Source organism: Zingiber officinale, chromosome 8A, assembly GCF_018446385.1.
Source record: "Zingiber officinale cultivar Zhangliang chromosome 8A, Zo_v1.1, whole genome shotgun sequence".
NCBI lineage: Eukaryota > Viridiplantae > Streptophyta > Magnoliopsida > Zingiberales > Zingiberaceae > Zingiber > Zingiber officinale.
The window spans coordinates 12,481,364-12,508,501 of NC_056000.1; the positions used below are offsets into that span (position 1 = coordinate 12,481,364).

The following is a 27,138-nucleotide window of genomic DNA, read 5'->3' on the forward strand; positions in this document are numbered from 1 at the left end:
TTTTGCCACATCGTTCGTTTACTTTCGCTTGGAGAATTTTTCATGATAAATATTGTCATTGTAATAATGATTAAAAACTATTCTATGTTTAAAAACTCAATGTATACCGAATTGTCATTCCAGAGCATAAATATAATTTAAAAAATTAAATGAGTATATGAAATATGGTTCTAAATTATTCTGAAATTTTTAAATCCATCGTACCATTTTAACCAAAACATGACTTATGAATATAAAGAATTCGAAATGATACGGAACATGGTCATATATACTCAATTAATTTTATTAATTATATCTATTGATCCGGCGGTAAAAATCCGGAACCCCATAAGGAGTCAACGCTGAGGGGAGGTCAAATGGTCCAGTGGCTCGCCGGAAAAGGGCGAGCCAACCGGACTCAGAAGAAAGGGAAATCTGATAGTAAAAGGCACCCTGGTAGGGACCAGGGGTCCGACGCTCAAATAAAGCAGTGCGTAATGACCGAGCGGAAGGAGGTGCCACCCGGACGGCGCAAAGAATCAAGGCCGTCCGGACGACGTTCATCGCCCTCCCGGCGGGCCGGGCACCCCAGTCAGACGGTGGGTAAAAGACGGGGACATCTTCTGACAGCCGTCAAGTCGTATGGCTGTGCCATACTTCTAGTCTGACAACGGGTGGTCCTGCCGTCCCATCAAAGAACATGCTCGGACTGTGGCAGCATGGTGTCAGGTAAGCTCTCTGACAAGTACATACCGTGGTATGGGTGGCTGACACGTACGCACATCGGTGGGCGTGCATCAGTCCCTTCTCCGTCCTATATAAAGAGGCTATTACTTCGCCAAAGGTACGCATAATACAAATTTGGCAGCCACTCTCTCCACCACTTACCTGACTTGAGCGTCGGAGGACCGTCGCCGGGACACCCCTCCCGGCTCGGTTTTGTTGCAGGTTCGCCGGAGCACTCGAGGATCCAGCAGAGAGCGCCACGTGCCCAGCGTCCGCTGACTCTTGGTTCGGACAGGATCAAATTGGCGCCGTCTGTGGGAAACGCTCCTGCATCCGATCGAAGACAATGGACGAGGCTGGATGACAACACACGGTGACGCTTTCAACAGAAGAACTCGATGCTCTGGTCGAGATGAGGGCCGCCAAACTCATGGAGCAAAAACAAAAAGCATCCGCCGAGCGGGCGGAGCAACAAGCAACATCTGCGTCTGGTGGCCGAGCACCTCCGACCACCGTCGCATTCCATCGGCCTTATTTCGCACCCCTGAAGCCATACCAGCCCGAATAGATAGAGGATCTTCCTCGGATGAAATGCCAAGGCGGGATGACAGGAAAGGGAAAGCGGACTCCTCCCGAGCGGATCAATCGCCAATTTTCGGAGGCTATCCTACGAGACCCTCCGCCCAAGCACTCGTGCCTCCGACGATCGGCGAATCGGTGGAACAACGGACCGGATGATCATCCGGTAAGTTCGATAATCTGACCACGCTCCATCGATTACGATGAAGTAAAGTGTAGAGTCTTCCTTACCACCCTCTCGAGATCGGCTCAGCGGTGGTTTCGGAGGTTCGGACGGATCCATCACGAGCTTCAAGGAATTCGAGCGGCCTTCCTCCACCACTTCGCCGGTCGGCGTTATCAAAAGACAAGTGTCAGCTTATTCGCCATCAAGCAAGAGCCGAGAGAATCGCTTCGAGGTTATATTCAGCGATTCAACCAAGTGGCGATGGATATCCCCACGACCACATCGGAGACGATGATGAATGCCTTCACGCAAGGCCTTGTGGATGGGGACTTCTTCCGGTCGCTCATCCGAAAGCCGCCCCGAGATTATGATCACATGCTACATCGGGCCAACGAATATATAAATGTGGAAGAAGCGCAAGCCGCTCGGAAAAAGGAAACTCCAGCCGAGCGCGCACCTGTTCATGCCGAGCGGAAACAGCACGCCGCTCAACAACCACCCAGAGGACCGAGGGCCGAAGCAATTCGATCCCCTCACGCCGGGTGAAAGGTGTATCACTGTAAATCACCCTGTGTATTTCATTTTTCGACTAAATACTTGAAATGCATAGATGAAAAGTCAAAAGAGCGAATATAAGGCATTATCATCGTGACCCGAAGGCCCCCGAGCCGATCGGCCGGGAGGTTTATATCCGAGCCGGGAGCTCGAAACCGAAGGCCCCCGAGCCGATCGGCCGGGAGGTTTATATCCGAGCCGGGAGCTCGAAACCGAAGGCCCCCGAGCTGATCGACCGGGAGGTTTATATCCGAGCCGGGAGCTTGAAACCGAAGGCCCCCGAGCCGATCGGCCGGGAGGTTTATATCCGAGCCGGGAGCTCGAAACCGAAGGCCCCCGAGCCGATCGGCCGGGAGATTTATATCCGAGCCGGGAGCTCGAAACCGAAGGCCCCCGAGCCGATCGGCCGGGAGGTTTATATCCGAGCCGGGAGCTCGAAACCGAAGGCCCCCGAGCCGATCGGCTGGGAGGTTTATATCCGAGCCGGGAGCTCGAAACCGAAGACCCCAGGCCGTTCGGCCGGGCTGCGTATAGAATATAAGCAGCGTTCGAAATCGAAGACCCCGAGCTGTTCGGCCGGACTGCATACTAGTGTGGCAGGAAGGAAACCAAAGCCCTGCGCTGTTCAGGATGATAGAGGGAGGTTATTGCCTGGAGCGAAGGCCTGAGCCGCTCGGCCATGTACATTTTAGCCGAGACTACCTCGGGGAGGATTATTTACGAGCCAAGCGCTCGATGTGAAGGCCTGAGCCGGTCGGCCGGGTATATGGTTTTCCGAGCCAAGCGCTCGACAACGAAGGCCCCGAGCCGCTCGGCCGGAGGTATACGGATGAAATTGGCGCCAAGCGCTCTAAAAACGGAAGCCCCGTACCATTCGGAAGGGGGTATATTATCCGAGCCAAGATACTCGACGAAGTGGACCCTGAGCCGTTCGGCCAGGGGGTAATTATCCAAGCTAGACTTGAAAGGAAGGCCAAGGTCGCTCGACCGTAGAGCCGCGCCGACCGGCTATAAAAACCGAGCAGAAAATCGACGAGCCCCGTCGTTAAAAATCGAGAGCCGCGCCGACCGGCTATAAATATCCGCGCCGTCGAGCTCCGACGATAAATATCAAGAGACGAGCCGGCGTCTATAAATAATCCGGACGACCGACGAGCCCCGTCGTTAAAATCGAGAGCCGCCCGACCGGCTATAAATATCCGCGTCGAGCTCGACGATAAATATCGAGGCGAGGCGTCTATAAATAATCGGCGGACGAACCGGCGAGCCCGTCGTTAAAATCGAGCCGCGCCGGCCGGCTATAAATATCCGCGCCGTCGAGCTCCGACGATAAATATCGAGAGACGAGCCGGCGTCTATAAATAATCCGAGCGGACGAACCGACGAGCCCCGTCGTTAAAAATCGAGAGCCGCGCCGACCGGCTATAAATATCCGCGCCGTCGAGCTCCGACGATAAATATCGAGAGACGAGCCGGCATCAATACCGGACGAATCGACGAGCCCGTCGTTAAAATCGAGAGCCGCGCCTATAAATATCCGCGGCGTCGAGCTCCGACGATAAATATCGAGACGAGCCGGCGTCTAAATAATCCGAGCGGACGAACCGACGAGCCCGTCGTTAAAATCGAGCGCCGACCGGCTATAAATATCCGCCGTCGAGCTCCGGCGATAAATATCGAGAGCGAGCCGGCATAAATAATCCGAGCGGACGAACCGACGAGCCCGTCGTTAAAAATCGAGAGCCGCGCCGACCGGCTATAAATATCCGCGTCGAGCTCCGACGATAAATATCGAGAGACACTTAAAGTTGGGACGAGGGAAAAATTTCTTGCTAAAATAGAAAGGAGCAGAAGATTATCTAATATGCAAGCCAAAAAAGTCATTACATAGATAAGCGGAGCCGAACGGCGGGAATTCAAAAAAGTTTACAGAAACGCTCCTCACACATTGAAATCAAAAAGAGCGTCGGGGATGGCGTCCATCACGCTCGCCAGATCCTCGGGGGGGATAGTCAGCTCGGCAGACAGGTGACCTTTGGTCTTCAGATAGCCCACCGCCGCCTTGATGGCCTCCTCGAACGTGAGGGATATCTTGTCGGTAAACTTCTCTCCGAAGCCTTCCGAGCGGAGGAACGCCTTCCTCACTTCGTCCGAGCGGGCCGACTCCCCCTCTTGATACTCCTTGAGCGAGGCATGGGCAGCGTCGCTAGCAGCTTGGAGATCCTTCAAGTCTCCATCGAATCTTTGGAGATCAGCCGAGCGGCTCTCTTTTTCGGTGGCCAGCAGAGCATCCAGGTCCTTGATGCGTTGCTCCAGCCCCCGGATCTCCACCTTCATGTGGTCCATATCGTTGATGGCCTGTTGCTTCCGAGTGGTCGCCGTCTGGATTTCCTTGTCTCGCTGCTTAATCATTGTTTCAAGTCGAACGACCTTGCTCGCCAGATCAGAGGCTCGTTTCCGTTCGGCTTCTAGCGATTTCTTGGCCTTCTCCAGAGCGGCCGTCGACTGCCTGGCGTCCCCCGCTGTTTTTTATTTTTTCAACTCGTCCTCCAGCTCGGCCAATCGATTGCTAATAGCGATCTGCTCCACCCAGTTCTACCAACAAATGTCCACAGGTTAGAAACCTAATTCGAATATGCAAATAAAGAAAAGGAGAGCATACCCCGGTGGCCTGTTGAAGGTTGCTATCGCCGAGCTACCCGGGAGTCATCTTGGCTATGCGACGCCGAGCATCTATCCAAGCTTGGGCAAGAGGGCCCGTCAGAGTAATCTGCTGCTCGGGGACCACTGGCCGATCAGCAGCAGCCATGTACGCCTCTGAGGGGAGGCGCAGAACGGTCTTTATCAAGTTTTGGCTGCTCGGCTCGCTCTGAGAAGCAGCGGCCTTATCGGACGGCCCACCGGCAGAAGAGGAGGGAAGCTCACCCATACGCCTGATACGGCGCAAAGTTCTGGAAGGGCTGGACGGCGGCACCTCAGAGATGGCCCTCGGAGAGCCCTGAGGAGTTGGGGTACTCTCGAGGGAAACCGTCCCGGACAGCACCGGTGCGCCCGCGCTCCGCTCGGGCAGTGGCTCATCGAGGTTAGAGGCAGGGGCAGAGGCAGGGGCAGATTCCGGTCGCGGGCGTTTCCGAGAACGCAGCGGCACATCATCGGCCGAACGGCCCTCCACTTCAGCTTCACTCGCAGGTTCTATATTGCCCGTGGCCTCATCAGGAGGGGCAGGGGCGTCCGGGGCTTCTGGGACCGTTGGCGTCCCCTCACCTTCTTCGCCGGACGGATCAGCCGGAGCAATGCCCCGTTCGGCGGCCTCCTGGCTCGTCACCGCCTCAATCCGAGTGGCCTTCAGTTTGAGCTTCTCGGTGGCTCTGGCCCGCCACATGACCTCAGCTGCAGAAGCAGAGAATAAATCAGTTAGAACAAAATAAAGGGGAAGATAGGGAAGCTTACTCATGCTACAAGGCAGATCGGCTGGTGTAGAAGACAAGCCGAATATATGCATTACTCCTGGGAGAAGCATCTTGTCAATGTGGTAGCGCTGACCGACTAGCTGTTCGGTTGCATGGAGATAGTCTGCGTCACCTCTAAACTTGCCGAGCTCCGGTTGCGCAGGCATAGCCGTCTGCCACTTGGTGCGGAAAGTGGGCCGCTCGGGCAAGCGTATATAGAAAAAATGCTCCTTCCAGTGTTTGTTGGAGCTCGGCATATTATCGAAAAGGACGAAGCCTATCCTAGATTGGAAAACAAAGGTGCCCCACTCGGCTTGCTTGGGATAGTAGAAGTAGTGGAAGATTTTTGGGGTTAAGGGAATGCCGTTCAGTTTGAACAAAACTACCACTCCGCTCAGCAACCTAATAGAATTAGGAACTACTTGGCCGAGCGGAATGCGGAAATAGTTGCAAACTTCTAAGAAAAACTTGTGAGGAGGAAAACGTAGTCCGGCCAGGAATTGATCCCGGAAGAAGACAACAGTGCCGGGTGGAGGATCGTTAGGCCGATCGGAAGGCGTGGCTAACACTATTTCGTGGTCGGTCGGTAGGTCATATGCTCGAGTGAGGCGCATGGCGTCTTCCTCGTCGAACCGACTTTCCATGTTTGAGTACCAAAGACCCGGAGCACCGCCGGTTGATTGCGAGGTACTGGTCATGATCGAAAGGCCAGAATGCGGGATAGAAGAGGATGGTTCAAGCAATGGAAGAAAACCGGCTGAAAAGGATGATTAACAGAAAGAAGAATGCGTCTGAAGCGAGAAAAAGGCTCTTACAGGCGAGGAAGATGACCGGAAGAAGCCGTGTGATCGTCGGAAAGTCTGAGAACAAGGTCGCCGGCGAGAGGGGGAATGATAGGAGTCTAGAAACGAAGAAGACGAAATACGGCGGAAACGAAGTCAAGGGTCTTATATCGCCGCCCGGAAACGATCTCCACCGTCCGATCCAGGTCGTCGATATCGAGGTTGTCATCGGATCATCCGTTTCAAACGGCGGCTGTCCCATCGGAAGTGACGCAACTGCCATACTCTGACAAATGCACGGTCGCCACGTGTCAGCCGGTTACTAGCCGCATTTAATGAGCTCCCCTTACCGTGCACAGAGCACGTGATGGGTAGTGTGGGAGAACAACGGACATCGATTCCCAGAAAATACAAGGCATGGACAAAGTATCGCCGGACAGACAGATATCGCCGCACGGATGAGCATCTTTATGCCTGGCCGAGCGGCCTAAGGCAATGATCATTGTTCGACAGATCGGCAGTCCAGTCAGTCGGACTTTGCCTCCTTCGACTAGACTCGAGAGGAAGGCAAGTGATCCGGCGGTAAAGATCCGGAACCCCATAAGGAGTCAACGCTGAGGGGAGGTCAAAGGGTCCAGTGGCTCGCCGGAAAAGGGCGAGCCGACCGGACTCAGAAGAAAGGGAAATCTGATAGTAAAAGGCACCCTGGTAGGGACCAGGGGTCCGACGCTCAAATAAAGCAGTGCGTAATGACCGAGCGGAAGGAGGTGCCGCCCGGACGGCGCAAAGAATCAAGGCCGTCCGGACGACGTTCATCGCCCGCCCGGCGGGCCGGGCACCCCAGTCAGACGGTGGGTAAAAGACGGGGACATCTTCTGACAGCCGTCAAGTCGTATGGCTGTGCCATACTTCTAGTCTGACAACGGGTGGTCCTGCCGTCCCATCAAAGAACATGCTCGGACTGTGGCAGCATGGTGTCAGGTAAGCTCTCTGACAAGTGCATACCGTGGTATGGGTGGCTGACACGTACGCACCTCGGTGGGCGTGCATCAGTCCCTTCTCCGTCCTATATAAAGAGGCTATTACTTCGCCAAAGGTACGCATAATACAAATTTGGCAGCCACTCTCTCCACCACTTACCTGACTTGAGCGTCGGAGGACCGTCGCCGGGACACCCCTCCCGGCTCGGTTTTGTTGCAGGTTCGCCGGAGCACTCGAGGATCCAGCAGAGAGCGCCACGTGCCCAGCGTCCGCTGACTCTTGGTTCGGACAGGATCATCTATATTTTTAAACATCAATTTGAAACACTATAATGATAACAGTAATTTTTTAAATACAAAATAGATTTTTTTTTTTAATATATTCATATTCAAAAAACTACTACTATCAATATGACATATGGAAATAATATTTGAGATAATGAATATAATTAGGAGAACTAGAAGAACACATATAACATGATTTCATATCATTTTGACTTTTCTAGGTCCATCATCCAATTTTGGCCAAAATGACAGATGGATCTAGAGAACTCAGAATGACATGAAACAAAGTTTTATGTATTCATTTAGTTCTCTTGATTATATTCATGCCCTACAACATCAACTTGATATATCTATCATATTGAGAATGATACGAGTTATGATAGGTTGGCCTATCGAATGAAGGAGTTATGATTGAGAAGAATAAGAAAGGTATATAGCCAATGTATCTTCACGCGCTCAGTCAAGCAAAGTCCGACCGAGCGTAAATGCACTTAGCCTTATAGAAGCTCGTAGTATATTACCGGCCGAGTGAACGTCGAGCGAACACCAAGGTGCCTTCACGTGCTTGGTCAGGCAAAGCCCGACCGAACATAAAGGTACTTAGCCTTACAGAAGCTCGTAGTATATTACCGGTCGAGTGAAGGCCGAGTGAGCACCAAGGTGTCGTCACGCACTTGGTCAGGAAAAGCCCGACCAAGCATAAAGGTACTTAGCCTTATAGAAGCTCGTAGTATATTAACAGTCGAGTGAAGGTCGAGCGAGCACCAAGGTGTCTTCACGCGCTTGGTCAGGCAAAGCCCAACCATACATAAAGGTACTTAGCCTTATAGAAGCTCGTAGTATATTACCGGACGAGTGAAGGCCGAGCGAGCACCCATGTGTTTGCACGCGCTCAGTCAGGCAAAGTCTGACTTAGTATAAAGGCATTTAGCCTTACAAAAGTCTATATTATATTACCGGCCGAGTGAAGGCCGAGCAAGCACTCATGTGCTTGCGCTCGATCGGTCAGGCAAAGTCCGAACAAGCGTAAAGGCATTTAGCCTTATAAAAGCTTGTAATATATTACCGGCTGAATGAAGGTCGAGCGAGTACTCATGTTCTTGCATGCACTCGATCAGGCAAAATCCGACCGAGCGTAAAGGCACTTAGCCTTATAAAAGCTTGTAGTATATTACCGGTCAAGGGAAGGCCGAGCGAGCATTAATATGCTCACATGTGCTCGGATAGGCAATGTCCGACCGAGCGTAAAGGCATTTAAGCTTTATGGAAATTTTTAGTATATCACCGGCTGATTGAAAGCCTAGCAAACACCAGTGTGGGTATATGTGCTCGGCCGGGTAAAACCTGACTGAGTGTAAAGTGTTGGAGCAATCCCAATGGTCCGTGCGACCATGTGTTTTGGTGTTTGGGCAAAGAGTTTAAGTTAGGTTCACCCTTATATTTGATATGTGTATTTGAGTTGTGCAGGTTTACAGGATACACATGTGACTCAGGTTGATGGCTTCGGGTCCGATGAAGGATGGAGCATCCGAGGGACCGTGGACAAGGCAGCGAGGACAAGGGCCGAGGGAAGCGACTTCGAGACATACACGAAGAATGGCATTGGGACGAGCCGCGGGCTTGAATGCATCCGAGGGACGAGAGCTAAAGAAAGTAGGCTTGAAGGCAAGAGGTTCAGGCTGCAAAGAAGCATCAAGTGAGTCATAAGGGCAAGGGTACGAGTGCATGAGAGATTGTACTCGGAGTAAAATCCTAGTTTTAGGGTTTTACTGTAGCGCACTGTAGCAATACTGTAGCGCTACTGTAGCAGCCGACTGGTGTAGTCGACCGTGCTGTCGACTGGGTGTGAACAGAATGGTTCTGTTCGTTCGGTTAGTGTGGATCAGTCGACTGCATGTTTTGGCAGTCGACTGCACCAGTTGACTGTAAGTTTTAGCAGTCGACTAGTATCAAGCCGTTGGGATATAACGGTCAAATTTCCACAGAGGGCAGTCGACTGCATGTTTTGACAGTCGACTGGTAGGCGGAGTTTTCAACCCGCGACCTATATAACCAAAGCTTGGGAGCTTGGTTATAGTTGACGAAATAGAGGTGGTTAATCTCTATTAGTAGTTTACCTGTGCCCTAGCTTATAAAGAGTCCTTGGTGAGAGTCGTGGTGAAGTTTCTCCACCCACAAGGAGCTACGTAAGCTAGCCGGAGGTCTTCCGGGGAGTAATCCACTGACGGATAGGGATCACCCACCTCAAGGACACGCCGTGGAGTAGGAGCTTTATCTCCGAACCACGTAAATGATCGTGTAGCTTGGTTTGCATTCTTTCTTGTCTTTAGTTTAATTTCCTTTAACTTGTTTGTTTTGTATATTCAGCTACGTATACTAACAAGTGTAGGAAGATCAATCGATTTGGGGGCACCGTCTATCCAACCCCCCTTCAAGCCGACCGACCGATCCCCTACATAAAGTGCATAAAAATTTTCGACTGAAACATGCTTAGTAAAAGGTATTTTCAATATGTACACGACCGGGTTAAATGATAGATCGAGACATGTTTAACAGAAGCATATAAGTATGACAGCCTAACAAACTTAGCGAGAAATATCTTCTAGAAGCTTCTTCAATTATAATGACGTGTTCATATGCATATATCATCATAAATATGAGTCACAAACGATAAAAGAGGTACATCTAGGGTGCCAAAAAGATTCCTTAAAAAGATTATTGCACAAAGCTCAAGAGATGACTTCATCTCCTAACAAACTCTAATAAACTGAGAACCACTTCATGACTATGGAAGTTACATGAGATAGTATAAAAAATGGATCATCTCCATTAGCAAGGTACACAAGTTCTAGCATCTAAACTTTGTTTTAAAGTACTTCAGTTACTATTATTCTTCTTCCACCCTTGAGAGAGAAACTAACTTAAGCGTCGGAGGACTTAGCCAGGGATCTCCACCACAGTCTTAGGTCACTAACGCTTTGTTGGTTTGTCTCACTATGCGTAGGAGCGCGGAGGGGCTCTTCCATTTCTTCAAAGGGTCATTTTCATCAGATATCATCGGTCGCCGAAGCCAGCGCACCATTTCACAGATTTTAGACAAGATCAGAGAACAATGAATTTTATCATAGAAGGCCTTTTAATTATTTTTAAAAAAGATTTAATTGATTGCTACAATGTAGCAATCGATTAAAGTTACTATTCATGATCACAAAAATATACTAAATTGATTGCTATAACAATTGATTAAAAACTTTATTTACGTTTAAAAAAAACTTACTGCTCTCAATATGATATATGAAAATGGTGTTTGAGGGCATGAATACAATTAGGAAAACTAAACGAGTACATAGAACCTTGTTCATGCTGGTGCAATTTGCATTAATAATCGAACTCAGATTTTGATGTATGACAAAGATTAAAGTTGTAGGATCGAGACATGTGAGAGGAGGGGTGAATCACGTGTATTTTAAAAATAATCTTTTTAAATCTTTAAAAAAAAGTGTGGCGGAAAATAGAGATTGAACAAAGTAATAAAAGAAATAAACACAAAGAGATTTACTTGGTTCGGAGTCTTTGTCGATTATTACTCCAAGACTCATGATCTCTCAGACTATATCGATGTACAATCTACTATAAACCTCTTTCAAAACTAACAGAAGAGGGAATCGAATACAAGTATGAAAAATGGGAAAGTATAGCAACCCACACATTCCTTTTATATAGTAAAGTAAATGACTTTAATTAAAATTACCGACATGAAAGATGTAGCTGTGGGAGCGCTCATGTGTTGGTATCCGTCTACAAGCAGTGGTTAAATATCTTGGAGTAGTAGCACAGCAGCAGAAGAGTCATAGTAGCTGAAAGATGAGTTGTATCGGTTCTACGAGTCGAATGCTTCTTTTAAAGAATGTTAGAGGCGCCTCCAAGCTCATTCGAGACACCTCCAAACTCAAAAATGATCCCCAAAGTCTCGGACTCGATCACCTCTGCCAACTTTAGTTTCTATCTACACGGGGCGCCTCCAAGCTCTCTAAGGCGCCTCCAATGCACCTTTGAAGTGCCTCCAACGCCTCCAGGGCACCTTCATGCCATGAAGTTTTATCCGACAATCTTATCTCCTTAAGGGTGCCTCCAAGTGTTGATTTGAGACACTTCTAAGCATCTTTGAGGTGCCTCGGACATTGCTCATCAAAGGCTGATTTTTGTTACTTCAACCCTGCAAAATGCGTTAATTCAAAAATAAAGTGTAACCTGTAAAACAAGGTTAGCACAATATAGAAAAGTATTATTAATTAGATTTTGTCTGTCTAAAATCATGATCTAATTATGGTCTCAGTTTAGGTATCCAAAATAGATATAAACTGGACCAACACCTAAAGTCCATAATTGGAACTCGTCCTCACTGGAATACTCTCCTCCAGTGACTTACCTTACTTACCATGTAGAATCTCTTGACTTACCTTTGACCCACCATGTCTTCCCATCAGTTGTCAGGTTCACAGAGTCAACTAAACTTTAGTAGGGTTGTAAACGAGCCGAGCCAAGCCGAGCCGAGCCGAGCTTTGGGGTGTTCAAGCCTGTTTGATAAGGTAACCAAGCCGAACTGAGCTTAAAATGAACCAAGCTTTTGAAATGAGTGTTCAAGCTTGGTTTGGTTTATTTTTATGAGCTTGACCTTGTTTGAAACTTAGCTTGAGCTTGGTTCGTTTAGATATTATCAAGCTCTCAATTCCAGCTTGGCTTGAGCTTGGTTTGAGCTTGGCTTGAGCTTGGTTTAATCTTGGTTTATTTAGATGTTATCAAGCTCTCAATTCAAGCTTGTTTGATTGTTTGAAACTTTTAGTTATTTGATTGGTTATTGAGCTTGGTTGGTTCATTTACGACCCTAGACTTTGGCTACCTGTTAGGTCCCGTGGACCCAGCCGAACTTCCAGCCAGATATCGAGTCACTCCTTGACCTATCTAGACTTCCCACCAACTATGAGGTCCAACAGATCTAGTTGGATTTCAGCCTGGTGTCAGGTCTTACATACTTGGTAACAAAGTTAGATCACATCACACTTAACTTTAATTCATTTATCATTCATCAAAACTTAGGTTTGACCATTGGTGCTAACTGTACCAACAAAAGTTAGACTTCTTTTATAACTCATTTATCAAGTGCGCATAACTGAAAGGCTTGATAGGATTTGACTCCAAGCTGAGGTCCAATTAGGTTTAGAGGACTTGATAGCTAGCATGAGAAAATTAGATAGGTTCATATATGGTTGGAAGTCCAATTGGATCTGTAAGACCTAACAACTGGTTGGAGTCCAGATGGATTATCTGGCATGAAGTTTTGGTGGGTCAAGTGTCGAATAAGCCAACAAATGATAAGTGATGTAAGCATTGGAGGAGAATGATCTAGTGAGGACGAGCCAAGTAGGGTTGTAGGCATTGGTCCAACTTAGATCCATTTTGAAAGTCTAACTTGAGACTATGACAAGATCCTAGTCTTGGTAAGACAGGATCTAAGTCATAATTTTATTTATTTTATTCATGTGCTAACTCTATTTTACATAATATCTTTGTTATTTGGACTAACATATTTTGTAGGAGCTAAAATATAAAAGTTAGCCTTGGATGAACAGTGCTCAAGGCACCTCAGATCTACGAGAAGGTGTCTCAGAACTGAATGAAGGCGCCTTGGATAGGGTGGAGGCGCCCTCCCATGGATAAACTTCAGGAATAAAAGTTCATTGAGGGAAGGCACTTTGGAGGTGTCTGGAGGCACTTCAGAGCATATTAGAGGCGCCTCGGAGCTGATAGAAGCACCCTCACGTGAATAACGACGTAAGATTGTGGATCAGATAAGTGTTATTAAAGGCATCCTAGATCCTTGGAAGCGCCTCCAATATTGTTTAAAAGAGGGTTTTGAGCAGAGTCTTAACTACATATTTACTATGCAATTCCTCGACCATCCAGCTTCTTCGACTTCATACTGCTACGTCGCGTTGTTGCCTTACTGCTAGACGACTACATCCGACCGCCACCGACAAACCGACACCAACACACAAGCACATCCATTTTGACATCTTCGTGTTGGTAACGAATCTATTATTGTGCATGCTTATTATTATTATATTTGCATAGGAAAGTGTAGGGTGTTACACTTGTTCCCGTATTTTGTATTTGAGATTTGAATTTAGTATATTACCTATCGGAAAGGTCCAAAGGACTTACGTATTTGAGTAGGAGTCGTTGAACGCTCCAAACCAAGTAAATCATATATCTTGTCTCATTATTTTGTGTTTAACTATTTTTTTCGCTGCACACTTGGTTTAAAAATTAGAAAAAGAAAATATTTTTAAAATCATGTGATTCAGTTCCTCCCTATCTCTATGCATTCATCTAGTTCTCTTTATTATATATATACCCTCAAATATTAATTTGATACACCAAATTTAGAGCAATTAATTTTTTTATCATAGAAAGTTTTAAAATCACTTTTTAAAAAATAAAATTCTTTTTTTTTCACAGAAATCTATCGTATCATCATACTGTAGCAATCGATTCAGCTAGCGAAAGTGAACTAATGAAGGGACAAAATAGCTATCAGGCAAGTGATTTGGATATTTTTAAAACTGTCTATGCGATTTAGGTAATAGGAAACTTAAAATACATTATTCAATAATTTACCGAATTTATAATGTTTTTTCACATGAAGTTTTCATTCCATAAGGTCCACGATGTTTCAAAGAATTTCATCATGTGCTCTGATATTAAATTTAGTACATCCAAATACATTTTAAAGTGCAATGAAAAACGTTTTAGATATTATCAAATTCTTCTTGATTTATCTTTTTCACAGTAAGTCGACCGTGAGACCCTTAAGTGTTAGATTCTTTTTATAATTTTAGAGCATTCATATCAGTTATAGTATTTAAAATTTTTATCTTAAATTTTAAATAGATTAACTAAAATTTCTTTCATTAGTTATCATATTCATTCCCTAAATTTAGATTAGATATGATGAATTATGATTCTCTAAATTTAAATAATGAAATCTCAACTATAAAAATAAAATAATATTTTTTTAATCTCTTTCCTTCGACTCATTCCATAATTCCATAAATATAATAATAAAAAATAGAAAAAATAGAAGAAAATAATAAAAAAATTAAGGATGATGAAAATTTTAAGATATTTGATATAATGTGTAGTGAAAAATAATTATTTAAATTTAATAAAATGAATCAGTTATTTTAAATTTTAGATATAATTATAGAAAAACTGATGTAGATGTTCTTATGATAATAATAGATAATATCAGACTCGGAATGCAAAATAATAATATACTAACAATACTTCAAAAGCTTTAACAGAATAGAAGTTTTTTTTTTTAACAATTCATTTTTCGGAACCAAAAAGGTACACGAACGAAGTACGGGGACATCTAACTAGATGGACACTGTCTGAAAGTTTCCAAAAATGGACACAAAATGGATTGCTTACCAATTTAGCATCCCACGGCACTGAGAAAGACGATTTAAAGCACAGATGTATCCGATTTTTTTTTTTGCAACTTAGAACAAGTAAATCGACAACTTGGCGCAATTAACTCTTCAGCCTCGCTAAGCTTCTTGGCAACTGGCACTGACGCATGAGCTGCAGAAGGGTCTTGGCCTTTCTCTGCGCTCTGTTGGTTCCGCTTCTCTCTATCTCACAGATATGCTCGAATGCTCCAAATTGCATCAAGGTCGAAGTGAAGGAAGCGTCGTGCGAGCCCAACTCGAGCAGCACCGCGACCGCGCATTCCTTTGTCTTCGAGGTGCCCTCCTTGATCAATCGCACGAGTTTCTCGATGAACGAATGCTTCTCTATCGCACCGCGACCTTCAGGACGAGATGCGAGGAGAAGAAAAATGGAGAGGGCTTCGTCCTCCATGCCGAGGTTCCTGTCGTCCAGCAGTGTATGTAATGGTTTAACTATTCCGGCGTTGATGGCTCTGACTTTGTTTTTGCTGTTCAGAAGCAAATTAAAGAGCGCAGTGGCAGCATCTTTCTTCCCTCTGATGGTGCCATTCTGTAGCAGGTCTACCAACGGAGGGATGCCATTCGTGCTTCCTATCAACTCTTTGTTCTCGTCGAGCATTGACAGACTGAACAAGGCTGCGGCCGAGTTCTCCTTTCCCCCGACCGTGCCATTCTTCAGAATCTCGATTATCAGCGGAATCGCGTCTTCTTTGGCTATGAGTCTCTTGTTCAACTCGTCGATGGACAAGTTCAGCAGGGCCGTGACCGTGTGCTCTTTCAACTTAGAATCGGGGTAATTTAGAAGGCTGACTAGAGCAGGTATTCCGTCATGCTTGGCGATCGCAACTCGGTTTTCGGGATTCTCTCTCGACAGCGAACGGATCTTCTTCACCGCCTTGCGCTGCACATCGAGATGAATGCTGGACAATTGCTCGACCAGGGTAGGGATATCTTCCTTGCCATCTAACGAATCGGAGTCTTCGATCTGTTCGCGCTTCAATAGCTCGATCTTATTCTTCTCGCACCAATTGTGGATCACGTTTCGAAGAGCGTAGTTGGGCGCTAGTGAAAGGTGAGCTAAGATTTGCCTGGACTTGGGACATGTCCGATGGCCCGCATCGAGCCATTTCTGTATGCTTCGTCGTTCGTATGTCTACGAGAACAATTCAACGCAAGTTTTTTTTTTATCAGCGAATTAGGTGTTTGATTCAGGTTACATCGAGAATGGCGTAGAAATACCTGTCCTGATGCGACTATGACGGGATCCACCATGATCTCCAAAGTAACAGGACAGAGGAAATCATTGGGGATCATCAAGGAAGGGCACTTCTCGAGGTATTTAGGCAAGGCGACATCGTCCAGGCCATTGCTATCTTCGATCCCGGCAATTTGCTTAAACTTGCCGAGCATATCGACGATTTGTCGAGCGCTTTCACCGCTCTGGCCGCCTCTTTCTTTGATGAGTTTCTTGATGGCCATCGTTTCCGCCCTCAAATCTGGGAGGGTCTGCAGCTCCAAATTCTTGGCGAGCCTTTCGAGTATGGCGCCATCGGCATTCCGATCTTGATTCTGGGAGAGTAACACCATCAGATCCATGGCAAGCTCCATATCTTGTGTGTCTGTTCTCCTCTTGGCTCTCTTCAATTGCAAGCTCAATAGCTCAACCTGTACAAGATAAAATTAATTAAGAATCAAAAGTTGGGATTTTTGTCACAAAGATGGAGAAATAGAGAAAGGAACAGGACGAGCAAACCCTACTTGCTCCTTCACTTCATCCGTAATGCCAAGCTGTTCATATGGCATGCCGTCCAGCGACTCCTTGATTTTTTCGTAAACCATATGAAATCTCCCCATCACAGCCTCGCTCTCCAACGCCTACCAGCGAAGACGAATTAAACCATGAAAAGGAGGGAACAAGTGGGAATTAGGGCAAGCAATGACCGCACCAGATAGATCTTGCTGCCGTCGTGGCAACAACGGAGCAGCTTCCGAGCGGCAGTGAAGGCCTTGTGGAGACAACATAGCCGATGGTACGCCGCGTCAGGGATCGGATCTTGGAGCTCCTTGATCTCCTCTAACATCGGGACGACCAGCTTCATCCAGCGTACCAGGCTGAAGCACTCCTTCCGATGCATCCGGCGGTAGTCTCCGAAGGAGGAGACGGAGTGGATCGTCTCCAGTAGCTCCAGGATCAGGTCGTCCACGTCGTCCTCTCTCGGACCCGCGGCCTCCTCGTCGAGGACTCTTCCTCCTTGATCGACCCCGGCGACTGGGGTCTTCTCCATAGCGGAAGGATGGCTGATGAATCAGGAGGAGGCGCGACGAATCAAGGCCAGGGGAGGGAGGATGAAGGGGGAGAAGAAGATTAACCCGACGCATGGTTTCTGAGAAATTCGCGGGGAGACGATGGAAGCAGAGGAACGGCCACAAATTTGTTCCATTTTGCCGCTATAAATAGCGCGGTCATGGAGGTTGATTGATCGTCCGTGCCTCCATAGCTTGACACCCCTAAGTCAGAAATATAACTCTACGGCGTCAATAAATTAAAATCACACTCAGCAAACACCTTTAGCAAATTACTGATAACGAACAAGTTTAAGGACAAATATGTTCTATACTTCTATAAACAGAAAATCCGATCTTGGGACGAGATTAAAAAAAAAACTAATCGTACGAGTACAACGGTTCCTGTGACGCCAAGAAAGTTTGTATGGCTACATTTTTATGTTGGTTGCTTCTGAATGCCACTCTACGCCCATGACCTAAAATTGGAGTCGATGTCAATTACTAACTTGGCACATGATATCATAGTAAAATAAATTTTGAAGCGTGTGAAATTCGATTGATTACAAAAAAAAAAAAATGGAATAACTGTTTTAGTTAAGAGATTAATCACCTGGTAAGATCCATTCGAAGTCAAAGTCCAACAACTTCTGAATACTCTTCAGCTGCAAGCTCACTGCCAAGTCAAACATCGGTTGAATTGACTTACTAAAGTATTAAGGTACTTGATCCGTATTGGAGCACACTAATTATCATTTGTTTAGCTGCTTTTATACTACCTGATTGCTGGTTATATATCACGGAGATTGAAAGATCAGATCCTTCTGATCTGAAGAGATGGTCCCCAGTAAACATGACCTTCAGTGGTTTATAGTGTAAACAAACTGAACCCTGGCATGCAAAAGAAATCAAAGTAGGTGCAAATTTGGACGTTGATTTTCACAATATGAATTCACAAAGCAGAATGTTTACTATAATTTCCAGTTCTGCATAAGTCAAAAACCACTCAAATTAAGTGTTCATTTCAAAACAGGTATAAAAACCACAATATAAATTCACAGTGTGGCTCAAATAGAGTACAATGATGAAAATACATGATCGGCCACAAATCGTTGATCATGATCAGCCAGTACAACTCTAATGATTAATTCTCTTAAATGCAAAAGTTTACTTCCACTGATCAAACAAAAGACCACTTTGGCTAGTTTTTTTACTTTTAAAAGCTATTTGTAATGGTGATATCCTATATAAACGGAAGTGAAGTAAAAAGGGAGAACAAGCATGTATACCAAGATTTGGGGGAATATGTTAGTGAAAATACAGTCAAATGGAAGCTCCTTTTGGCCAAATTTTAAATCCTTAGCTAACAACTACAATTATGATTCAATTCAGAAGTCTTACCCTCTAGATGATATCCTTTTGGAGCTACATTGGACCATGGCTAATAAGGCTTGAGTTCTATTAGTTGTGCTACATTATTATTAAGTGGCTAAATCACCTCCAAGAGCTTAGATAAAGGTCAAGACTTTGATTAATTCCTTAAAGCTTGTCAGTATCTTTTTCTCGCCCTTATGATTTCATTTCATCTCTAGAGAGATTGCAAATATCATGTATACATTCACTTGACTTTCTAATGTTGTCTCATTTTATTCAAATTTCATTTATTAGCATTTAACTTTGTTTTCTCTTTTACAGTAAAACAAAACAAGTGGACTAAACTAGAGAGCTAAATTAGACTGGTCAGACCTTGTAGATTGTTCAGAAATGGGGTATGTATTAGTCCAATGTTGGAAAGTCGCCAATACAGAATGAAAATTACCTATCTATATCATTGCCTACACTAATAACCAATCAATCATCTTTTGATTGGTATTTTGAACATTAGGGAGCAAAGCTTGCACTGACATATAAAAGAAACCCCATTAATAAGTTGTTCATGATGATCCAAATAAAATAATTCTTTATATTTCTCACAAAAAAAACTTTTTTCAACATTCAAAGAAAATGAGTGCTCTACAAATCTACTCTCAATAATTTCTAAAAGATTGAACAAAGAAAATGAAATGGTTTGCAAAATGCATGATAAAGGAAACAAATGCTAACTGCTTTACTACCATATATATATATCAGAAATCAGCAAAATGATCCATAACTGTCATTGATTTCCTAGCATCACTCTGCACAAACATTGACTAAGAGAAATGAACATTAATTTGGTAGATATGAAGTGGATGAGATAAAGCACCTAAAAACCATCCAGTGTTGTAACTTATCAAATCTTATGAACCAACTAGGCTACGGTAGCATGGCTACCACAAGAACAGACAAAGTTTTCAATTGCATTCCATTTGCATGCCCTAGAAATTTGAGTAATTGTAAATTAGACTCTAGATGTCATGTATGTTGAATGAGGTCTTACTTCAGTATGGCCTGGAGTATATATGAGCTCAAAATCAGTTCCAATGCTCCAAGGGCCTTCCCCATCAAGTTTAATTTCAACATGAGTTGTGGAAAACTCTACCTGATAAAGTTCCAGAATAAGATTAGTCATAGATCCCAAAATCCTAAAACAACACGAGACATTTTGAATTAAACTACCAATACTGAAAAGCTGAGTAGCCATAGATGCAACATGTTTGGAAATGCTGATATAATTCACACTGAAGTGATGAATTGAGTTAACTTCTTGCATACAACTTATTAGCTAGTGACTTTATATAGACGGCATGTTTTTTGCAATTTAGGTCTATAGCCATTAGTCATTACAACCTTGAGAGGAAACAATACGGAGATATTATCATAATTTGACTACTAGTTCCAAATAGTTCTTTATGATCCATGTGCAACACGCTTTTTTTATTTGGCAAACTTCTGAAGAATGTCACTGATTGGCATGGACAAAATACATAAAAAATGAGCACCCCTGATATGTACATAAATCTCTTAACAGAATCTGTTATTGCCATATGCTGTGGTTCTTACATGGTTGATGGACTGTTTCAATTAGTTTGTCATTTCTATATGATGCATTGTGAACAATGAAAACATATGGAACTGTAAATTGAAAATCTATTTCCAACAGAGTAATTTTCCTCAAATGTATACTTGGGATGAATTAGCTCAACAATCATTTTCCTTCCCTTCACATGACATGATAGAAATAACACAAAAAATCTCTCATGATTGTTATCCTTCTCTGCAAGGATTTAGCGGCTGATGGCAAAGGACACTCCTGGTACACAGATGTGGCAGGATTCCTATTTATTAAAGGAACTTCAATACCCCTATCATCCCTGTTTTATTTGTGTTATCCGTGATATACGACTAAGCAGCATTGGATTAAAGCTACTTCTATACATTTCCAATATTAATTTAATTTTGTGGTGGACAATACACTACTGTGATATCAATTAAATGAAGTAAACACCTAATATGACTTCAAAAAGAACAGTACAACTACTTACATCTCCTGAGTGGAGAATTCTTTCACATCTCAACCTCTTACTCCATTTCTCATGGTCCCCTATGTCATCTCTGTAAAATAGAAAAAAGGTGTAGCAATGCTTGTCCAAAAAAATACTACTAAATATAAACAAAATCTAAGACCAACAGGTCAGGAGCTTCATAAATGACCATGCAAAATGTAACAACATAAGGGGTGATCCAACCCAATGATATCCATAAATGGGCCTAGAGGCCCTGGCATCAACTGAACAAGTGAAGATCAATTTCATGCCTCATCAACAATGCTGACTACAAGATTTCTAACATACTTGTGAGTCAAAAACATGTAGCGTGCCCCTCCAAGATTCTCTATATTTTTTGCTAATCTCTCTGTAAACCTTGGGCTGCAAAGTAGACATATCTCCAGGTTAGTGTAATGTTCAGACAAGCTGAAAGCTTCTTAAGTAATTTCCCACTCTCTATGAGTGTACTTCAGCAAAAAAATGAATTGGTGAAGAATAGGAAATAGAAGGGTGAATCAAATCACTACAATAGCCATGTAAGATGTAACTAAAAGGAATAACTAACTTATTGAACTCAACTTAAAACTCAAAACCATGTAGCATACTATAATATGACAATTTCAGTTCTATCTGCTGTCAAGACCTTTTACAAAAAAAAATTAGTTGATTTTAGATCCAATTTAAGAAACATTAATAAAATTCTCGCTTCTAGTTATATAATTTGTGGCCTATGCTAGAAAGATTCAAAGCTTAGTTTCAAACACCAATTAGATCCTCACAAACGGGACAATAAATGGGCTGGTACAAGTAAAACCAGTATCTGATAATTAGTCAAGTGTGATTTTTGAGCTAAAGGAAAATGAGAGGATGAATCATGTTGTTGTAAGCTTGACATAAAAAATGCATCAACCCACAAAATAGCATACAACAACAACTAAACCCACAGAATAGCATAGTATATAAAAATGTTAAGATCATATATTTTTGTTAAATAGTGGAATATCCACTAGAAAATTATTTTGGTATTCATATAGGGCAACGTATGAAAACAAGTTGCATAGATTTAAAGAGTGCTGGTTGTGCTGACATAAGTGACGCAGGGAAGACTTTTTGAAGAACTTACACCAGATTCAACTTCTGAACATTATATAGTACTTTCATTCACAAAAACTGGAATCTTTTAAAACCATTAAAGTATGGCTAATGTTGTTGGACTGAACTATTCCCTTAAAGCTTAGTTTAACTTGGAATTGCAGGATCAGTTATCACCTTGGAGCTTGGATACTTGTATTGACTTGTTGGGCTTATAAGAGGTTTAAATATAGATTGTTAGGAAAGATGACCACTTCAGCCTATAATTGAGGAACACTCATTAGGAATCAGTATTAAATAATTATGGAATGAAACCATCAAGTTATTTAGTTCATCCTCCTCTCCCTATATTGTATGTAAATCTTAGGCACCCTCATCTCAAGTTGTACTAATATCTTCTTCTTCCACATACTAGTTCCACGTGTAGTAGCAGTTTTCATTTCCTGTTGCACGTAAATACTCAGTCATTATTGGAAGAATGATCATTCCTCTAGTACACTATATACTGCTGCAGCACCAATTTTGATTATTCTGCATTGGAATCTAACTACCTGTCAACAAGTATATTCCCTTCAGGATGAGTGATCAAGTAGGAAGTTGCTCCATAAGATCTCTCAGAATGATAGCCACAATGATAAACACCCTGAAAGAATGTATTTATCATCAGATGAATTGAAACTTGCGAGAAGTGATTAAGAATTGTAGGTAAGAGACACTGATGAGAAATTGGGAAAAACATAGTGACTTCTGTCCTAAAGATTTATGCTATGTCTTTCTATTTGAATGTTGTGAAGGAAATCAAAGGTATCCATATCGTTGAATATTGAATTGTGTAGAATGCTGATTGCATTCACATGGCAAAGTGTACCCTTCTAAATTCTAGTAGTATATTTGAAATGTACGTTTCTGAAAAATAAAACATAAAACAAGATGGCTCGCCTTTCAATTTGAGTGTCATGAATAAAAACTACCCGTAATATATGATAAATATAAGACCATGATTCCACATAGATATAGACACTATAGACCACAAACTAGAAACTAACCTTTATAAAATTTCATAAAGTGCAATAGCATCCCAATTATGTGACACTTAATTGACATTATAGATGAAAATATCAAAATAGTTTGAATTTGATAAATGAATTTTGTAAGGTTTTCACAGAAGCTATTAGGATACTATCCTTTATCTGTGTAGAAAAATATAGGTATCCTGTGTATTAAATAATAAAGAATTACAACTTTCTGATAAATCTTCAACACTTACTATGAAACTCCAAGTATGGACTCTATGCAGAAGAGAAACAGAATTTTCTTCATATTTTTGGATTTAAGTTGGTGGAATTCTATTTCCCACCCTTTACTTTTAATCCTTTGAGGTCTTTCTCCTCATATTGAATTCCTCCTATCATATTGTTTATATTGTCTTTTAGTCTAAAACATTCAGCATTCAACTTTTAATGCTAGAATTCTCCTTAAATTTTTGTAGCATTTGGAGGTAATAAATACACGCACAATTGTACTTCAGCGCCTTTAATAAAATGAAAATTTTAGCTTCTTCATCCAAGGAAGAAGGATGAAGCCCCAATACAAATATTTGCCATGACATGATTTTGTTTATTTATTTGAGATCTCTCAGAAAGATAGATAATATATGTAACTATATGATTGGATAAAAATAGAACTGTGAATCTTGATATCTGAATGCTGAATTGATTTTGATTGTAGTAATTTATTATGGTGAAGCACAAAACACTTTGAATTTTAAAACATGATCTTTTTGAATAAGGATATAACAAAAGAGAAATGCATTCCATATTTTACAATTGGAACCATATTCATATATATAGCAGCCTAGGAACAATTAGAGAATGAATCTATGAGAAGAATCAAAGGAGCAATATACTGGGAGTTTCTCTGCATCTATGGGAAGAGGAAACATCTTATGAACTTCAATAATCTTCTTAGTAGGCTTCTCTGTATGTATGGAGTTTGTTGGACAACAGATTAGTGCCTGAAAATTGATTAAATGGATGAAGTTAGAGAACCATCAAACAATATAACAACACAAACGGTATATAATTATTTAAATAGTGATTGTTTGTACCTGAGTTCATTACTGTATTTCTATCTTGCAACTAACCTGTTATGGCTCTTGGATATGGATCGCGTAATGGGACGATTTTCTGGCTGATCGGTGGAATCAATCTTTGTCTTCTTGGTTTTACAACCTTGATGGCCAATGGTGGTAGGGCTAATTTGAGGCTTGTTGGGATTAGAGAATCTCTCGATCTAGGGGGTTTGGTTTCTTTTTTGTAAACTCAATCGTAATCTTTATTGCATTATTCCAGTCATTTAAATACAACTACTAACGTTCATTCCCAACAAAGGAAGAAAACAAACATTGAATAAGAAAAGTTTTATTCTTATTAAAAATAAAAATACTAGACTTAATCCTACTGAAAATAAAAGATACACGACTTAAATAAAAATCAATTAGTATAGCTGAATCAATTCTCTTGATACACACCCTTCTTTCTAAATCTGTCATGTGTATATTTCTTATATTTGATGGGCTCCAGATTCTCTTTTGTTGCATGGCCTTGTCCACGATCCATAACATAACCATTGCTTAAAAAAAAAAGAAAAAGGGCAGTCCGGTGCACGAAGCTCCTGCCATGGGATCCCGGGGAAGGATCCATTGTACGCAGCCTTACCCTGCTTTTTGCAAAAAGCTGTTTCCAGGATTCGAACCCGTGATCTTTTGGTCACATGGCGACAACTTTACCATTGCGCCAAGGCTCTCCTTTAACATAACCATTGCTTGTTTTGTGATAAATGACTTGTGTATTTAATTAAAATTGATAGTTGAGTTTGATTAACTCTATTAATATCTTCAAATTGAAGAGTCATTGCAATTGCATTTGTACAGTTAATTGAGATATTGAGTTTGATTAATTTTGTTCTATGTTGTAGAATCAATGTAAAAAAGTGTAGGTGGGCAATATGTGGCCAGGTCAGTGCATTTTGCATCAAGTATTTGACAGGCACATAATACATCAATGTATGCATATTTGGTAATTTTAAAAAAATGTCTCAACATTGCTAATGCTACTATTTAGAAGCAATTAGGTGAAGTTCTAATAGATGATAAAATTAAGAAAATTTGCTAAAACAATGTGGACATGGTAAAAAACAATGAATAGACTCACAAGTTACACAAGTTGAACCAATAAGAGTTGAAGGCATTAAAGGAAGGGAGACAAAAAAAACATAGTAATTGAAAGTGATCTAAAAAGTGCATTATTGAGGAAATGGGTACAATAGTTGATACCGATGATAGGTATTGAATGAATATGTGCATCGAGTGCCTTAATGGGTACAAATTTCATGGATCCCTGTCGTCCCCATGCCTAATACAGCTACATTATCCGCACTAGAAAAGATCATATATCATTTAAATATTTTATACCTCCTCTAAGAGATCCAAGGTATAGCATTAGGAGTCCCAAAACTCCTTTCGTACTTGATGTTTTGATCAAACCTCCATGTGGCCAAATCTGAGCTCAAGGTTGACCACAATTTCAGGAAGTTGATCCAAAAGCTCCAAGAGATCAATTACAATTATTGGAGGCTGATCTTAGCTTCAGGAGACCAGTGGCAGCTCTAGAAGTTCAATACCAACAACGATGACCAATGAAAATTCCAGGTGGCTAATCCCAACTCCCAACTCCATGAGAGCAGCCCCACCAGTTCAAAGGGAGATTCCACCAGACCAAATGGTGTTTCGGTAGTCTATAGGCCAACACTTGTTCCATATCGACTCACCATTCAAGCTCAATTCCGACACTGATCAGATATTCTCGAGAGACGAAGCTGATACGATTCTCAAAACTCCATCACTGGCAAAGCTATATTCGAAACCCTAAAGTTTACATGAGAACCGTTACCTGTAAAGCCATGACCTTTTCCTCTTCACTGATTGGTTGTTTGGTGACAGCTGACATTCCCGCCACCCGTGTGAACATTTCCTGCAGTCAATAAAGCCACGCAAAGATCACAGACATCAGATGCCACCTAATTAGTCATAGTTCAAAATTTTTTACTTTGCCAAACAGCACAGGTGGAATTTGTCGTACCACCCGCCGCCGTCCCACACCAGTACTAGCACCGGCATCAGCACCGCGGGCCACCGCAATCCCGCAGGGACCTCCGCGGGGTTGCGGAGGCACCGCGACCCTGTAGTTTTTTTTAATTATTTTTTTAATATTTAAATTTAAAAAATTATTTTTATGATACGGTATCGAATCGTTCGAAATTTCAAACCAAATTATTTCGGTGGCTCACCGGCGCCATCCAGCGGCAAGTATCGCAATCGATACACAGTTGATCTACAGGGAAATAACCAAATATGCGATTGAGTTACCAACCGAGAACAGCAAACCAAGTAAAAGGGATATACCTACGGAGAAGTTGATCTACGGATAAATAATCAAATATGTGATTGAGTTATCAAGCAAGCAAGAACAAGTGAACCAAGCAAAAGAGATTTACCTACGAAGAAGTCTCCCTCTACGTTCTGTGACCGCCTCTGACGATCGCCGCCTACGGAAACAACGCTCGAAGAAAAGCGGCGGCGGCGGCAAACTAGGGTAGAACGGAACGGAGATGGAAGCCGATAGACTGGGCAAAGGAAGCAATCGCGAAGAGCCGCCATTGCACCCTTCCGAGTTACGCCGCCTTCGTCCCCTAGGCCGAGTGGCCGACGAATACTCTAAATACAACTGAACAATATGGACCACGAGTTTTTTTTTTTTGGTGGCGGAAAAAAATAGCAAGTTCAGTTCGGAGTATTGGGACCGCATTAAATTGATATTCAAATGCAAATTAAATATTTATTGCAAACTAACTCCGGGGAACCCAGAAGTCTGAGTTGCGGACGGAGTCGCGCACGAGAATTAAACACTCAAGTTCCCAATTCAGCAACCAACTGAGTTGATACTTGATACACAGTCACAAGAAGCGGGTAACAACTTGAAAACATCCTCCAAGCATCACAAACAACCCTCAACTCACACGCCAAAAGCACCGTACACAGTAGCAAAACAAGGGCCTATAAAAACGTCTAAAAGCGTTTCATGTGAACCATAGTTCGTCCAGACTCCTCAGATTCTGCTTCGATATCCACATCTACAGCGCAACAAATTAGAAATTGAGGACCTCGATAATTACAACAAGAAGAGTGAATCAGATATCTAAAAGAGAGAAGAAGAATGTACCT

The 27,138-nt window shown here is 42.9% G+C and overlaps 2 protein-coding genes across 3 annotated transcripts; both read right to left on the reverse strand.

Moving 5' to 3' along the window:
* Positions 1 to 14,932: 14,932 nt before the first annotated feature.
* On the reverse strand, positions 14,933 to 17,300 carry LOC122012512 (U-box domain-containing protein 15-like). Its single transcript, XM_042569078.1, has 4 exons — positions 16,962 to 17,300; positions 16,774 to 16,890; positions 16,255 to 16,680; positions 14,933 to 16,168 (listed from the first exon to the last, which is right to left on the reverse strand). Exons 1-4 carry the CDS (start codon positions 17,298 to 17,300, stop codon positions 15,098 to 15,100), a joined length of 1,953 nt encoding a protein of 650 aa, XP_042425012.1. The 3' UTR covers positions 14,933 to 15,097.
* Positions 17,301 to 17,321: 21 nt separating this feature from the next.
* Positions 17,322 to 26,663, reverse strand: LOC122012513. 2 transcript variants are annotated; one of them, XM_042569079.1, is made up of 12 exons: positions 26,412 to 26,663; positions 26,205 to 26,248; positions 25,808 to 25,888; positions 23,764 to 23,871; positions 22,409 to 22,500; positions 21,072 to 21,146; positions 20,763 to 20,832; positions 19,718 to 19,819; positions 18,078 to 18,189; positions 17,912 to 17,974; positions 17,690 to 17,777; positions 17,322 to 17,523 (listed from the first exon to the last, which is right to left on the reverse strand). In XM_042569079.1, the coding sequence occupies exons 1-12, from the start codon at positions 26,572 to 26,574 to the stop codon at positions 17,322 to 17,324; spliced, it is 1,200 nt and encodes a 399-aa protein (XP_042425013.1). In that variant the 5' UTR covers positions 26,575 to 26,663. The 2 variants fall into 2 exon arrangements, with proteins under 2 accessions (XP_042425013.1, XP_042425014.1); XM_042569080.1 differs by having other exon boundaries at positions 17,381 to 17,513.
* Positions 26,664 to 27,138: the final 475 nt, after the last annotated feature.

Coding starts and splice junctions, on each gene's coding strand:
- LOC122012513 (XM_042569079.1), bottom strand. CDS start 26,574: ATGGCGGCTCTTCGCGATTGCTTCCTTTGCCCAGTCTATCGGCTTCCA. Junction 26,249..26,411: donor AGAGGGAGACTTCTTCGTAG/GTAAATCTCTTT, acceptor ATTTCCCTGTAG/ATCAACTGTGTATCGATTGC. Junction 17,975..18,077: donor GATATATAACCAGCAATCAG/GTAGTATAAAAG, acceptor TTGACTTGGCAG/TGAGCTTGCAGCTGAAGAGT.
- LOC122012512 (XM_042569078.1), bottom strand. CDS start 17,300: ATGGAGAAGACCCCAGTCGCCGGGGTCGATCAAGGAGGAAGAGTCCTC. Junction 16,891..16,961: donor ACGGCAGCAAGATCTATCTG/GTGCGGTCATTG, acceptor CTTCGCTGGTAG/GCGTTGGAGAGCGAGGCTGT. Junction 16,169..16,254: donor TCATAGTCGCATCAGGACAG/GTATTTCTACGC, acceptor TTGTTCTCGTAG/ACATACGAACGACGAAGCAT.